General features: G+C 46.2%; 1 protein-coding gene across 1 annotated transcript in view; it reads right to left on the bottom strand.

Moving 5' to 3' along the window:
* Nucleotides 1-15,450, bottom strand: part of LOC122248923 (uncharacterized) — a 200,103-nt gene extending 184,653 nt beyond the window's left edge. Inside the window, exon 1 of the mRNA XM_086542464.1 lies at nucleotides 14,257-15,450. Within this exon, the coding sequence (XP_086398590.1) occupies nucleotides 14,257-14,723 (467 nt within the window). The 5' untranslated portion in view covers nucleotides 14,724-15,450. The remainder of the gene's footprint in view (nucleotides 1-14,256) is intronic.
* Nucleotides 15,451-15,681: the final 231 nt, after the last annotated feature.

Here is a 15,681-nt window from a genome sequence, read left to right as displayed (position 1 = left end):
GGGATAAAGAGAGGGACGAAGAGGAGAATAGAAGAGGGGGATGGGGGGGATAAGAGGAAGGGGAGAAAGAGAAAGAGGAGGGGGATGGGGGAAATAAGAGGAAGGGGAGAAAGAGAAAGAAAAAGATGGAGGGGGATGGAGAAGAGGAGGGGGAAGGGGAAGGGAGCAGAGAGAAGGGAGGAGTTCATAGAAATGTAGGAAGTTGAACGGGGTGGGAAGTGGAAAGAAAGGAAAGGATTCAACGAAGGATAAGTACTGTAAGATTAAAAGGAAAACGTGTTGGGAAGGGTGAGGGGGAGAGGTAAGGAAGAGGAGAGAGGGAGTAAAGAGGGAGGGGGAAGGGGAGAGGGAGGGGGAAGGGGAGAGGGAGGGGGAAGGGGAAGGGGAGAGGGAGGGGGAAGGGGATAGGAGGGAGAGAGGAGAGAAGAGATAGAGCGGGAGAACTAAGCAAATACATTCAAAAGAGAAGAACAACGTCGGGAGAAGGGAGGAGGTTAAAAGAGGGTGAAAAAATGAGGTTACGCAAAGGTGTAGCGAAGGCAAGGAAGTAGAAGGGGTGGGGGCCAAGGGGAAAGGGGGGGGGGATGGCACTACAAATACAGGAAGAGAGAAAAGCTAATTTCGTTGCACAAGGGAAAGGAAAGCGGAGAATGTCGAAGTGGTTGGTGGAAATGAGGATGATAGATGCAAATGAACGTGTAAAAGCAATGAAGATAGAGAGAAAGAAAGAGATGGATATAGATAGATTGAGAGAGGGGGGGAGAAGGACAAGAGAAAGCGATCTAAATAATCATAAGAACCTCTGCAAAATCTCCATAGAATTCCTTCCCAACCTAGACTCCCCCTCAGCCCCCCCACCTTCCTCTTCGCTCGCCCTTGACACCAAAGTGAGCAGAAGCAGCCATTGTGCCGTGGTCAACCCCTCACCCCCCCCCCCCTTCTCCCCCTGCCCCTCAGTTCCTCATCTCTAAGGCAATAATATTTTCTTGAAAACTTCGACTTGGATCAAAGCTATTTAAGCAGAAACTTGGCGTTGAAACCGTTTTTATTATACGAATACGGATCGGTTATTATACGCCGTCGCCTTCAACTGCTTGGTACTTATTGAAGTGAATTAATGTAGAGAGTTTCCTTCCAGCAGATTTTAAAAAATGTTGAAATTAATGTATGCAAGACTGAGTTCGCTTAACATGTATAGCCAGACTGCAGTTCCACGGTGTGCATATTAAAGTCACAACGCCCTTTCCAGGCTTTCAAGGTGCCTTAACCTCCCGCTATATCCTCAAGAAATCCTTGTGTGTCTCTGTCAACATCCGCCTCTGTCAACAGCCTATCGACTGGATGGGAAGACTCTCACTTTCGAGACGAATCCCCTGTCTCAACAGTGCCATTGTGTGCCAGCCAGAAGCCTACCTGTGTCTCTCTTAATTAGCTCGTCCATAGTACACACGCCCATACGCACGCACTCGCCCGTCCCTAGGTAAGTGTGGCCTCGTCGCTACACGCAACAATGCCACTAGGGAGGTACATGTGCAGTACTCCATGTGTGAGCACAGGCATAAAAACCATCAGATGCCACCAGAGGTATTAGCATTATACATAGCCACAACGACTACCATCGCTATGTGTAATGATACCCCTGCTACCTTAGCCCCTTCTCCCTCACTCACTACACGTTCCCTCCCCTCCCTTCTCCCTCACTACACGCTCCCTCCACCTCTCCCAGTTCCCATGCCCCCTCCATTCTCCTCATAACTACATGCCCCTCTCCTCCCTTTGACTCCCAGCATGCCCACTCCCCTCTCCCCCCATTAAATAGCCCCTCCCCGTCACCTCATGCTACCTCCCTCCCCTCTTCCCAACTCCCTGCGATCGCTCCGCAACATCGGATGGCTCTCTTGGTAAAGATGGCTCACACCGTACGTCAACACCTACATCAAGAGTGGGGTGGAGATTGGGAGAATTGACAATTGAAGATGATAAATGGAGTAAAGTAAACGTTAGAAAATAACAAGTGGTAAGGATACACAGAAAATCCAATGAACAGAGAGTAACTAAATACAAAACAAATAATCCCTTCTACAAATTTTGAAATACCTGCGCCATCCCCCTTACTTAACCGTAATAAATACCCCCCCCCCTCCGCACACACACACATAAACACACACACAAAGAAAAGAAGATTCGATTTGTCTCAGCTGCCTCGGTAGTTCTGCGACAAAGGAAGTCAAAGAAGACTCTTTTCCCGACGACTGACTGCCAGAATGTAAACTGTGTCCTTGGGTGCATTCCACGCGGCCTAATCAGGGAGTCAGACGCGGGCCATGGTAGTCCCGGTCTCTTGCTTTCGTGTGTCCGAATTTACTAGCCGTCTTGGCTTCTTTAATTACAAAGAAATCAAAGTAAGGAAATGAAGATAGCATTAAAGAAAAAAAAAATCACCAATAAATAAAAGAGAGCTTAGACCTTCAGAATCAATTCATCCAGACAGGTATTGTCCGAGCTCTAATGACCACAGGTGTCGGCGCGCGCCCTTGACACAAAACTGCTACTGCCTGCTCTTGCCCTCCCCCCCCCTCTACCCATCTAGCTCTCTCACTCCCTCCACTTCGTCTGCTTCATTCCCTTCCTCTCTATGTCGATTTCGTATTCACTCCGTTCCCTTTCACGCATCTTCCTCTCTGTACTTTCCCCGACAGCTAATTACACCGGGTGTAGCACCGAGAAAGATCCAGAACAATACGTAAATATACAGTACAAAATGCTTCTACTTATATACTAATACACGCGCAGAAGCTACACACATGCATACAAGTACACACAGGCACGCACGTTCACACGGAAGATACAGATAAGAGGAGGATGAAGAATGATGAGAAAAGGAAAAGGACAGAGCGATGAAACAGGGACAAAGGTGTGAGCAAAGGAGAAGGTGAGAGAAAGGGAGAAGGTGAGAGAAAGGGAGAAGGTGAGAGCAAGGGAGAAGGTGAGAGAAAGGAAGAAGGTGAGAGCAAAGGAGAAGGTGAGAGAAAGGAAGAAGGTGAGAGCAAAGGAGAAGGTGAGAGAAAGGGAGAAGGTGAGAGCAAGGGAGAAGGTAAGAGCAAGGGAGAAGGTGAGAGCAAGGGAGAGGGTGCGAGCAAGGGAGAAGGTGAGAGAAAGGGAGGTGAGAGAAAGGAAGAAGGTGAGAGCAAAGGAGAAGGTGAGAGCAAGGGAGAAGGTGAGAGCAAGGGAGAAGGTGAGAGAAAGGGAGAGGGTGAGAGAAAGGGAGAAGGTGAGAGCAAGGGAGAAGGTGAGAGCAAGGGAGAAGGTGAGAGCAAGGGAGAAGGTGAGAGCAAGGGAGAAGGTGAGAGCAAGGGAGAAGGTGAGAGCAAGGGAGAAGGTGAGAGAAAGGGAGAAGGTGAGAGAAAGGGAGAAGGTGAGAGCAAGGGAGAAGGTGAGAGAAAGGGAGAAGGTGAGAGCAAGGGAGAAGGTGAGAGCAAGGGAGAAGGTGAGAGCAAGGGAGAAGGTGAGAGCAAGGGAGAAGGTGAGAGCAAGGGAGAAGGTGAGAGAAAGGGAGGTGAGAGAAAGGAAGAAGGTGAGAGCAAGGGAGAAGGTGAGAGCAAGGGAGAAGGTGAGAGCAAGGGAGAAGGTGAGAGCAAGGGAGAAGGTGAGAGCAAGGGAGAAGGTGAGAGCAAGGGAGAAGGTGAGAGAAAGGGAGAAGGTGAGAGCAAGGGAGAAGGTGAGAGCAAGGGAGAAGGTGAGAGCAAGGGAGACGGTGAGAGCAAGGGAGAGGGTGAGAGAAAGGGAGAAGGTGAGAGAAAGGGAGAAGGTGAGAGAAAGGGAGAAGGTGCGAGCAAGGGAGAAGGTGAGAGAAAGGAAGGTGAGAGCAAGGGAGAAGGTGAGAGCAAGGGAGAAGGTGAGAGCAAGGGAGAAGGTGAGAGCAAGGGAGAAGGTGAGAGCAAGGGAGAAGGTGAGAGCAAGGGAGAAGGTAAGAGCAAGGAAGAAGGTAAGAACAAGGGAGAAGGTGAGAGCAAGGGAGAAGGTGAGAGAAAGGGAGAAGGTGAGAGCAAGGGAGAAGGTGAGAGCAAGGGAGAAGGTAAGAGCAAGGGAGAAGGTGAGAGCAAGGGAGAAGGTGAGAGCAAGGGAGAAGGTAAGAGCAAGGGAGAAGGTGAGAGAAAGGAAGAAGGTAAGAGCAAGGGAGAAGGTGAGAGAAAGGAAGAAGGTAAGAGCAAGGGAGAAGGTGAGAGCAAGGGAGAAGGTGAGAGAAAGGGAGAAGGTGAGAGCAAGGGAGAAGGTGAGAGCAAGGGAGAAGGTGAGAGCAAGGGAGAGGGTGAGAGCAAGGAAGAAGGTAAGAGAAAGGGAGAGGGTGAGAGCAAAGGAGAGGGTGAGAGCAAGGAAGAAGGTGAGAGAAAGGAAGAAGGTGAGAGAAAGGGAGAGGGTGAGAGCAAAGGTGAGGGTGAGAGCAAGGGAGAGGGTGAGAGCAAAGGAGAAGGTGAGAGCAAGGGAGAGGGTGAGAGCAAAGGAGAAGGTGAGAGCAAGGGAGAAGGTGACAGAAAGGGAGGTGACAGAAAGGGAGAAGGTGAGAGAAAGGGAGAGGGTGAGAGCAAAGGTGAGGGTGAGAGCAAGGGAGAGGGTGAGAGCAAGGGAGAGGGTGAGAGCAAGGGAGAAGGTGATAGCAAAGGAGAAGGTAAGAGAAAGGGAGAAGGTGAGACCAAGTGAGACAGGAGGCCGAGATGTAAAGGCGCAGAGTATTGAAAGTGAGAGGGACGACCAGCGCCGCTTGATCCCGAAGACCCGAAGAGAAACTTTCTTTTCCTCCTCTTCCTCCGGGCCATTTCCTGCCTGGAACACTTCCTCGCTCCTCCAGGCGGCCGTCGTGAGAGATTGCTTTGTCTCTGGTTGGTACGGCGGTATTCATTTGCGCGCACACACACACACACACACACACACACACACACACACACACGCGCGCGCGCGCGCGCACACACACACACACACACACACACACACACACACACACACACACACACACACACACACACACACACACACACACACACACACACACACACGCACGCACGCATAATGTACGTCTTTGTGTATGTGTATTTTTGTGTTTGTGTTTGTGTCTGTGTATGTGCGAGCGTGCGTGGTTGTGTTTATGTAGATATATGTATATAAATGAATCTATCTATCTATCTATCTATCTATCTATTTCTATCTATCTACGTATTTATCCATATGCAATATGTTGGCGTCTGTAGCTTTATCCATCTATCTATCTATTTACATACATACACACGTATAATTACCTTTATTGTAAACAATGATAGATGTAAACAAATAAATAACTAAATGGGGATCCAGCACACACCGATCGAGTGAATGTTGCTTCGTAAAGAATGTTGTAAGTCTTGTACAAACCTTACTGTAACATCGTCGATTATTAAAAAAAAAGAACAACAGCTAAAAGGTTTCGCAGCGCTGTGGGAGGTTTTGTAACGACTCTTTTGACGTTGGGAAGAACTTCTTAAAATAGAGAATCAGGCGAATGGAGATCGTTGGCTGTTGTTACTACTACCATCATTGCCATTACGGAAAGTCAATTGGTTTTATCTTTAAATTCAGCGATTCTGTTACTTAATCTGTGGCTAATAATGATAAATAACTAAACTAGACAACATATCTACAAAATATATTGAGTAAAAAGTCAATAAGATGACAAAATAATGCAAACTGTTATTTAACAAAAAATATATCAAGAAACAATTATAAAAAAATTGGAAACAATAACAAATAATAATGGCAATAATAATAATAATAATGATAATAATAATGGCAATGATAATAATAATAATGACAATAGTAATGATAATAATAACAGTGAAGATACCGATTACAGCAGCAGTAGTAATAACAACAATAATAATTCTCATTCTCATTATTATTATTGTAACAACACCACTACTACTACTACTGCTATTAACGATAATCAAACTGAATAAACGAATTCACACTCTCGAGCCACAGCTATAGGAAACAGAGGCAGCTCCGCCCTCGCCAGGCCGACCAAGCACCGGAGGCGGAAGGAAGGCAGCGGCATCTCACTCGAAGAGAAATCGGTCATAAAAGTTACCATCCCAGAGACAGGCACATTTACACGCCACCTCGCGCAAAGACCATTAAAATCCCTAACTATACATACACGCACAGTGGCAAAGACACACACGTAAAGACAGACAGATAATCAGACATACAACTACTCACATAAACACAAACCGACGCCCACAGCTATAAACCTGTTTGGCTGCTTGCCTTGATTAACCCGTTAGATGTGAGGAATTTATATTGCACACATGTATGCACGCACGCACGCACGTACGCGTACAAAATAAATAAGAATATACAAGCACACAAGAAAATCCTTCTCTAATTCCCATCTCGCCATCTAAATCTAAATTTTCTAAAACTCTCCTGCAGACCAATATTTGCGCTGGCCGAAAACCAATCGCAAACTCCGCCCGACAACAGTATTAGCAAACAAAAACAAAAAATAACAGAGAACAACGAAAAATCACATTTCTATATGTTCAACTGTTCCTTCTCTGAAAAATGAATTTGTCTGAAAAATGAAAGTCTGAAAAATGAATTTGAAAATAATTTTGATAATAATAATACAGGAGAGAGAGAGAGAGAGAGAGAGAGAGAGAGAGAGAGAGAGAGAGAGAGAGAAAACAGAGAGATTGGAATGGAGAGACGTAGACAGCGATTCCACACCAAACACAGTCAAGCTTTCATATCAAGCTAAAAACAACAGTAATGGAAAGTGCAGCATGTGTAGTTCTAATTTCAACAGCTATCAGCGAAACATCTAAAAAAAATACATATATATATACATGAACAAGCAGGACACTATCACAGAGCGTCAACACCCTCGTCAAAAACAGTAATGAAAAGAACTCGGAACATGATATATTTTATCCTTTTGGAGGCCGTGGTTGCTGTATTAAGTGATATCAATTTCATAAAACGTGTGCATTGGGAAACACATACATCAAGGGATGCCGATAATTCTGTAGAACGTGCAATTAAACAAATGTATTAAGGGATGCATGAAAAAAGTGTGCAAAAGAAAACAAACGTTTCAAGCAATACCAAATCTTTGCAACGGGCATTGAAAAAAAAAATCTGTATAAAAGGATAAATAAATGCTAATCAACAACAAATGGCAATAACCCTCTATAACCCCAAACGATATCAGTCAGCAATCATTATCATCGTTATCTATGAGGGGGAGGGAATGGAGGAGGGAAGATAAAGGTCCAATCTGCAAATCTCGGTCGAAATTGCGATAAAGCGTGCAATACGATCGGTACCATGGGGGGGGGGGGTGCCGGGAGGGGATGCAATGTAGCGCACTTGCAATATGTGGTCTGCAGGTAGGTGATCTAGTTATCTATTGTTTAAAGAGAACATCCTAAAAGGTGACAAATTGCACTTTCTGTAAGGCATATCAAATACAATTCCTAAAGACCAACACAGTGCTACGTCAGTTTAAAGTGATCGTTTCATTCAACACGGGGTTGAAGGACACGTGAAGGATACACTAGATTGATGGGAAATGATACATGAAAGAAATGGAGAGAGGTTTATATTCAAGATGCGTATAAGAGAGATGAGAGGAAAGGGAGGAAGGGTGGAAGGGTGGGAGGGAGGGAGAGGAGGAGAGATGGGGGGAAAGGAAGAAAGAGGCGAAGAGGGAGAGAAGAAAGGGAGGAGGAAGGGAGGAAAAGTGTGTGTGTGTGTGTGTGTGTGTGTGTGTGTGTGTGTGTGTGTGTGTGTGTGTGTGTGTGTGTGTGTGTGTGTGTGTGTGTGTGTGTGTGTGTGTGTGTGTATGTGTGTGTGTGTTTTATTGAGGAATATTTTAGATTGGTGAACAGAAGAGTAAATACGCGTGACATAAGCGAGTCTGCACGTAGTTTATGTGATGCCTTAAAGGGGACATATTTGTAATGGCGCTCCTCCCTCTCCCTCTCCCTTTCCCTCTCCCTCTCCCTTTCCCTCTCCCTCTCCCCCTCCAGCCAGATAAAGGGATTGACTTATTGTTAAGATACAATATGGAAACCAAAACGTCAAGTCTATAGTCTCCATTAATTCAATAGAACAGAGAACGAGAAACTCCAGCGCTTATGAAACCCTTGTCGACCTGCAATCCCTCTGCAACACACGCTTCCTAATAATGCAAGCAATTCTGAAGTAACCTTGCCATGCACTGAAAATAAAGAGCTTCCATCAAATGCCCATTCTAAATACAACCTCTAAATACACCTCCAACCACATTCACACGCCTATTCCTCCCCGTCCATCCATAGCAACAAGGGAAAAAAAACTCTGCCAACCCTCAGCCCAACCCCAACCCCCTCCCCCTCCCCCTCCCCCTCCCGGACCCTTGAAATGTCGCCATCTGCATGAAATAAAGCACAATATCCACTTAAAATCCCCTTCTTCTGCGACTCCATTTAGCACTGGGGAAAGCTTCAAAGGATTCGAACGCTTCGAGTGAGAAGGAAGGAAGGAAGGAAGGGGGAGGGCGTAGGAAGGAGCGAGGAAGGAGCGAGGAGGGAGCGAGGAGGGAGGGAGGGAGGGATGGAGGGAGAAAGGGGGAGGAGGGAGGGAAGATCGAAGGAGGAGGAACGGAGGAGGAGGGAGTAGGGAGAAGGGAGGAGGAAAGAGTGAGCAGGAAGGACGGAAGAGGAAAGAGGGGAGATGCAGTGGGAGAGGGAGAGGGAGAGGGAGAGGGAGAGAGAGAGAGAGAGAGAGAGAGAGAGAGAGAGAGAGAGAGAGAGAGAGAGAGAGAGAGAGGAGATAGAGAAAAGTGAGAGAGGGCAAATGAGAGGAAGGGGGAATGAAGGACGAGAAGGAACAAAGGCGAGGAGGAACTAATTCTGTAATCAATATTCCAGGACTTTTCTTTTTTTTTCAGAATAAGCCTCACAGAACGTTTTGCAAAGAGTGTCATTAAAGGTAAAAATAACAAATAAAATAATAACAAAAACAAAAACCAATAAGAAAAAATTATTAACCATGAAAAAAAAAAAAATCAAGACACGATACAAACGCAGACATTTCTCTCGGCGAAGAACTGCACACTCATTTCGCTACAAGAAAGTTTCCTCCTCACTCTTTTCTTAAGAAGAAAAAAATCTCGTAAAGATTAACACGATCAAGGCGGAATGAGCAAGAAAGGAATCAGACTATGGCATTAACGCTTTACTTAGCGGAAAGTGTGAAGCACCGGTGTTTCTCTCTTTTATATTTTTTTTCCATAATAACTTTTCGTTCGTGTTATCCACCTACATGCACGGCTGCAATTACAAGACATTACAGTCTTCCCTCTTTTATTCTCTACTTCTTATTCTCTTTTTCTTTCTTCCTCCCTTGCTCTCCCCTCCTTCCACCTCTCTTTACCTTTACCTCTGTCTCTGTCTCTCTCTCTCTCTCTCTCTCTCTCTCTCTCTCTCTCTCTCTCTCTTTCTCTCTCTCTCTGCCTCCCCCTCTCCATATATTTCCCCTTCTCTTTCTCTATATATTTTCCATTCCCTTTCTTTATCTCTTTTTCTGAGTCTCTCCTGCTTCCTCTCTCTCAGACACACATGTAAACACCAGTCTCCCATAAACACAGTCAATCACTCTACACCTCATGAGCGTCAACAGGCAAGTAAATTAGTCTGAGAAGGACTGGCGCCTGGAGGGAATTAGAAAAGTAGGAATAATACATTTATGAAAAAATCTAATAACAATAGAATTACGGAAAGAAATGGAGATAGGATCGTACTCCACAAAAAAAAATGAAGCGAGACAACAAAGGGAAAGTACCAACCAACGATAATTCCAAGATCAAAAAAAGGGCAAAAAAGGGCAAGATAAACAGAAAAGTGGAAAAGGAAGAAATAAACGAAACGCCCATAGGACGACCCAACTCATGACATCCGAGATCTGGGATGCGCTTACAAACACCGTCAAGTTGTATTGATCTTATCATCCAAGGGAGGGGGGAAAGGAGGGGAGGGGGAGAGGGAGGGGAAAGGAGGGGAGGGGGAGAGGGAAGGGAAAAGAGGGGAGGGGCAGAGGGAGGGGAAAGGAGGGGAGGGGGAGAGGAAATGGGAAGAATATGGAGGGGAGAGAATAGGAGAAGAAGGTGGACGGGAGATGAACGGAGAAGAAGGTGTGGGGGAGAGGAAAGGAGAAGGTGGAAAAGAAGTGGAAAAATAAAGGGAGGGAGGGGAAAGGGAAGGAAAAAAGAGGAGGAAGACCGGGAAGGAAAATAAGAAAATGGGAGAAGAGCAATCGCATTGCGAGGGGGAAGAGTGGGAGTGGGAAAGCGGGAGAAGAGAGGGAGGAAAGAGAGAAGCAAGGGGAGGAGAGGAAAGAGGGGGAAGCTGTGGTGGATAAGGGGAATGGTGATAAGATTAGTTGAAGGTTGAAAGCGAATAAAATTAAGAATAAAAAAGAAAACAGGAAACTAGTAAAGAGTAATAGAAAGAGATAAAACGCTGAATGAAGTCAAAAGAAAAGAACAAAAACGGAGAATAAGAGAGAAATGCAGAAATGATACAGGAAATAAAAACAAAAAACAAAACAACAACAAGGGTTAAATGAATGGTAAGAAGGGTATAATAAGAGGGGAGGGGAAGATAAAAGAGGCGAGGGCATAGAACAAGCCAAGAGATAAAAGGGAAGCGACGAAAAAAGAGGTCGCAAGTAGGTGGTCTGAGGCGATGACAGTGGGCGTGTTGTCGGTGGGTGGGTGGAGGAGAGGGAGAGGGGGGAGTGGGGAGAGGGGGTGGGAGGGAGTGGGGAGAGAGGGTGGGAGGGAGTGGGGAGAGGGGGTGGGAGGGAGTGGGGAGAGGGAGAGGGGGGAGTGGGGGTGGGAGGGAGGTGGGAAAGTGGAGTGGGTCTGTGGGTGTGGGGAATGGGGTGGGGGGGGTGAGGTAAGAGGAAAAGGAGGAGAAGCAAGGAAGGGAGGAGAAGGGGAAAGGGGAGGAGGAAATAACGGGCTAGAGGGGGCATGGTAGAAGTAACGGGAGGGAGGAGGGGGGTACAACAACAAGGCGAAGTGCGGGCGGGCCTTTAAATCCCGAGGCAAAGTAGGTTGAGCGGTTGGGCAGCGGGCTAGGGCATGGTAGGGGGAGGGGGGGTTATGGGGGGTATACCAAGAGGGTAGAGGCAGAGAGCGGGGGGGGGGGGTTCTCGTAGCTCAGAGTCACGGGTGTTAAAAAGGATGTAAGCTGAGTGTATCTGTCACTCATCCTGCCCCCCCCTCCCCCCCACGCCACCTCCACCCCCTCATTCGGATCCCTTCCATATGGACTCCGCCGACACTTCACCGGGACCTGACAGGCGGCCATTTTTCCTATCCTTTTAGCATCGATTTGATAGGCTGATCTGGTTAGACGGCAATGAGCTTCCTCTCCCCCTTCATCTCTCTTTCTCTCGTTTTCCCTCTCTTTCTCTTTTTGTTTTTCTTTTTCTCATTCTCGTTCTCTCGTTCACTTCCTCTCTCTCTCTCTCTCTCTCTCTCTCTCTCTCTCTCTCTCTCTCTCTCTCTCTCTCTCTCGTTCAAACAACTTCATAATCTTGCGTAATAACCTTTGCTTGTACTCGAGACAGTGACCTTTCGCAAGCACAAATGGACACGTAGTAAATACTAGTTAATAGTGCAGTGTTATACGGCGCGAGCAGACTAGTTTTTTCTCTCTCTCCCTTTCGTCCAGCCAAGCTCTCTCCCCTGTCATTTACGAGACCAGAAAAAATCGGGTCATGCTGGGAGTCTCGTAAAAAAATGAGGAAACCTTGTTGCGAGGAGGCTGCAGGGGCATCCGGGCATATCAACAAAGGCATCTCTGTTGGGGCAGATGGAGGCGGCGCCTTTAAGAAAGCAGTTCAATGATGTAGTTTCAATAAGATGCTTTACGAGCCACTTACACGGTTTTCACATTAACTGCCAATGTGGCCCAATAGTGGAGATATTAAGAAATGATCAAGGCGGAAATAAACCTAAATACAAAACAATTGCAGAAATATAAAGGATAAACTGGAACATGCTGTTATATTTACATTTCTTTTTATCTCTATCCGCGTTGCTTGTACATATCAACACTGTCAAATTAGTCGAGATAAGCAGTCGAATTACTTAAGATTTGTTCACAGAGGAAAGTAACTAATTAAATTAATATTCTTAATATCAATCTGATTGCCTTTCTCCGTCTCGCAACTAGTTTTCGTTACGTCACCAAAATTTTCATCGACAGAAACCAACGTGTGGATTCGTGAACCGCAAACGCTCCGGGCAGAGTTTTCCTCGTTCGAGGCATCGTTCGACTCACGAGCTTTACGTGTAAAGTACATTCTGTAACGATATGTACTGTATTCCTCACGGCTGTGATTCTCCCGCCGCTGGATGATGGCTCACATGTACTTAAAAAGCGTCCTTTATCATTTCCGAACTTCATTCACCTCATTGTTCTTTTAATTTGCTGGTCTCTTTTCCACTGCCTGGCCTTTTCTTCCCTTGACTCTTCCTTTTCACCAACTTGTCTCTTTCCCCCTGCGCTTTATTCTATCCCCTTCTCTTCTTCCCTTCAATCGCTTCCCATTTTCCCCCGTCTGCTAAAAAAAAAAAAAAAAAAAAAAAAAAAAAACGAAACTACCAGCAGCACCGGAAGCTTCAGCAGAAAACCTGCTGCGTAATGCAAGCAAGAACACCCACGCACATTTCTTACATTTTACCTGCTTCGTTCTTTGCTGTCATTACCTCGGACAGAATTCAGTCATTACCGCTTTAAAATGACTGGAGTAACGACGTCGTTCCCTTAACGAACGAAAGTGAATTTCAGGTCGACTTTGAACAAAATGGTTTGACGTAGAAAAAAGTGGCACGGCATGAAACGAATGTAATCAACGGACTGGCGAAAAACTGATTTATTTTAAGGACTCAATAATACATAAGAACCTGTTTCAAATTACGTTCATCCTGCACTTCACATGCAAGTTCTGAAAATAGTTGAAGTTGATCCCTCTGGATGCAATCCATTAACGTGTCTATTCCTGCCTCAGCTGGTGTGTTATGAAATAGCCATCAAACCTAAAATAAGAGCAATAAAGGAAGAACTGCATGGCTACTAGTTCGCCGGTGCGTAGTAAAACTATTCCAACTTTCCTTGAACCTTTAAAAATATTACTACACGCATGTCCTTACCGAACTGGTTTCCCACGAAAAGGCCCTACATTAACTTCCAAAAGTCGCCTTGAACTCCACATTTCGCTTTAATCATCGAAATGACCAATGGCCTTTCGCTGCGCCGAGAGGACCTTGACTTTCTCTCTCTCTCGCAAGTCAAGTCCACGACGGTCATCCTTGACTTTAACTACTACTGTTTCGGCTTGTCATTTTTCCCCTTCCATTATTTTTCTCGTCCGCTCAGAGCGCGTGACATTCCGAGACCAGAAACTTGAGGCTGCGATACTTTTTTTTATGACTTCTTGTGCGTGAATGAATTGAGTATGTTATGGATGAGGGTAGGGTTTGATAAGGTCTTAATGAGGGAGGAGATTGTATCAAAACACAAGTGGGCTTATTTAGTACATGTAATTTGACATGAAGACTGAAGCAATACAAAGAGAATTAATAATGATAAATCAGTTAATCAGTGAAACATAAGAACGGGAGTCTAGAGGAGGGAAGAAGATAAAACAAGAAAAAAAAAAATACTTCTGCTTAAAAGGTCATCGAAGGCTGTTAATAAAAACAACAAACGAGCTTGTCGATCACGCCGTCGACCGAGGGAAGGGACGGAAACACACGTGCGGAAACGTATACGCCCCAGCCTGAAGTCCTGCGGCAGAACCTGCGGCAGGTCCTTGCTTGCGTAACCTTCACTGCCAGACAGAAAATTACACGTGGGTGGGAGGAGAGGGGAGGGAAACCAAGAGCTGGGGTGTATTTGGACAACCTTTATAGGGGGGGTGACGTGAAGGAAACTTTCACCGTGGAAAAGGAGCAAGGACAAGGATCGGGTTAAGGACTTCTTTTCGAAAATAAAGGAAAAGAAAATTCTTTTATTTATATTCCGCCATTTACGCGTTTTAAGGTAGTTTTCGCCATAACAAAAATGTAAATATGTATCATAATGCTCTCCCACGCACCATTACTTTAAATGGCGTTATTTATATTGATCTGAAATAGAGCAAATTCATCCAGGCATCTCGTGACATTACCTCTCTCCGGCTTCCAGGTTACTGCTCCTCCTGATCCCCGTAGCGCCGCCGCCGAACACGCGAAAAGAACCTGTTACGTCGCTGGTCGTCTTGATGACACTAGTCTTGGGGTGAAGGACGTCGTGGAGAGGCGAAGAGCTGTCCACATCGTCAGCTGTGTCGTCGTCATCGTCATCGTCAAGAATGTCCTCGTCCTCTTCTTTCATTTCGTCGTAGCAGAGCACGTAATAATCGTGGGTCGTCGTCGAGGACGAGGACGTCGAATAAGACGACGAGGATGACGATGTGGACGAGGAAGAGGATGTCGAAGATGATAGGGATAGCGACGACGACGACGACGTGACGGATGATACGTCGTCCTCGCCTCCGCTCTCGTCGCTGGAGGGCAGCTCTGTCGTCCTGGAGCGATCGAGGAGTCGTGACACCTTGGCCCTTACGGCGGCTCCTCTCTGGTGCTGTCTCGGCATGGCTCCGCGGCGAGGACTTCGACTCGGTCAGCTGTTTTCGGAGTCCTACTCGATCTCTAAATTGGAGACTCTTTATATCTGCCTCATGAGGAATGACTCATTTTCCTCCTAGTGTTTTGTATAAAAAATCACTACCAACCTTTATTTTATCCCTGAACGTAAGGAGCACAATTACTCTACGATCGCGAAGGACTAAATGTATATCTAAATAATTACACCAAGTATAAAAAAGGACGAACGAATCACGAAAAAGCGTTTACGATGGAGAGAGTTCAAGGCTGTGTAGCCGCTGCCAACGCAAAAGCCGCCATGCGTGTTTACGTTCTGCGAATCGCCTCGACGAATCACGCCATTCTAACGCAACACTCTACTAGTGAGATGGATATAATATAGAAAAAATAAGACTGGATCACGAGAAAGAAAAATCGATAGTTCGACACGTACGTGATTATCGATTTCGTCAGTCTTCAAAATATCCCTCTTTCGCAAGTCTAGAAATAGGAGTCACTCCGCTTGGAAGTCGTAAATGTGGTGCAGCAGCAGCCCATCTCACCTTGCACCGAACAGCAGGCGTCAAGAATTAATGTCAGAGCATGTACAAAGCTCAGACGATATCACTTTCACATGAAAAAGATCACTTCAATACCTTTCTTTTTAGAAATATTCGCGGGTCTCCCGCACACGTTCACACACACATACACACCCGCGCGCCTCCCCGTCTGGTATGACTCTCCCCTCTCTGTACTCTCCAGTTTTTCCTCCCCCTTTGTCCCCCCTTCGCCTTACCCTTAGATTGAGGGGTTCTGATGGAGATTTCCTCCCCTCACTCGACCCTTCTCCACCCACCCACCCACCGAGACACCCCTCGTCGTCCCCTCTCCCACAAGATGAGTCAGGGGGAACAGGGGCGAGGGAAGGGGAGAGAGTGTGCAATAAAGGGACTCAGAGCTTGTCTAGT

Source organism: Penaeus japonicus, unplaced genomic scaffold (assembly GCF_977035675.1).
Source record: "Penaeus japonicus unplaced genomic scaffold, GWHDUDI00000001_assembly GWHDUDI00000012, whole genome shotgun sequence".
NCBI classification, from domain to species: Eukaryota; Metazoa; Arthropoda; class Malacostraca; order Decapoda; family Penaeidae; genus Penaeus; species Penaeus japonicus.
This window is presented reverse-complemented; position numbering and strand designations above follow the sequence as displayed.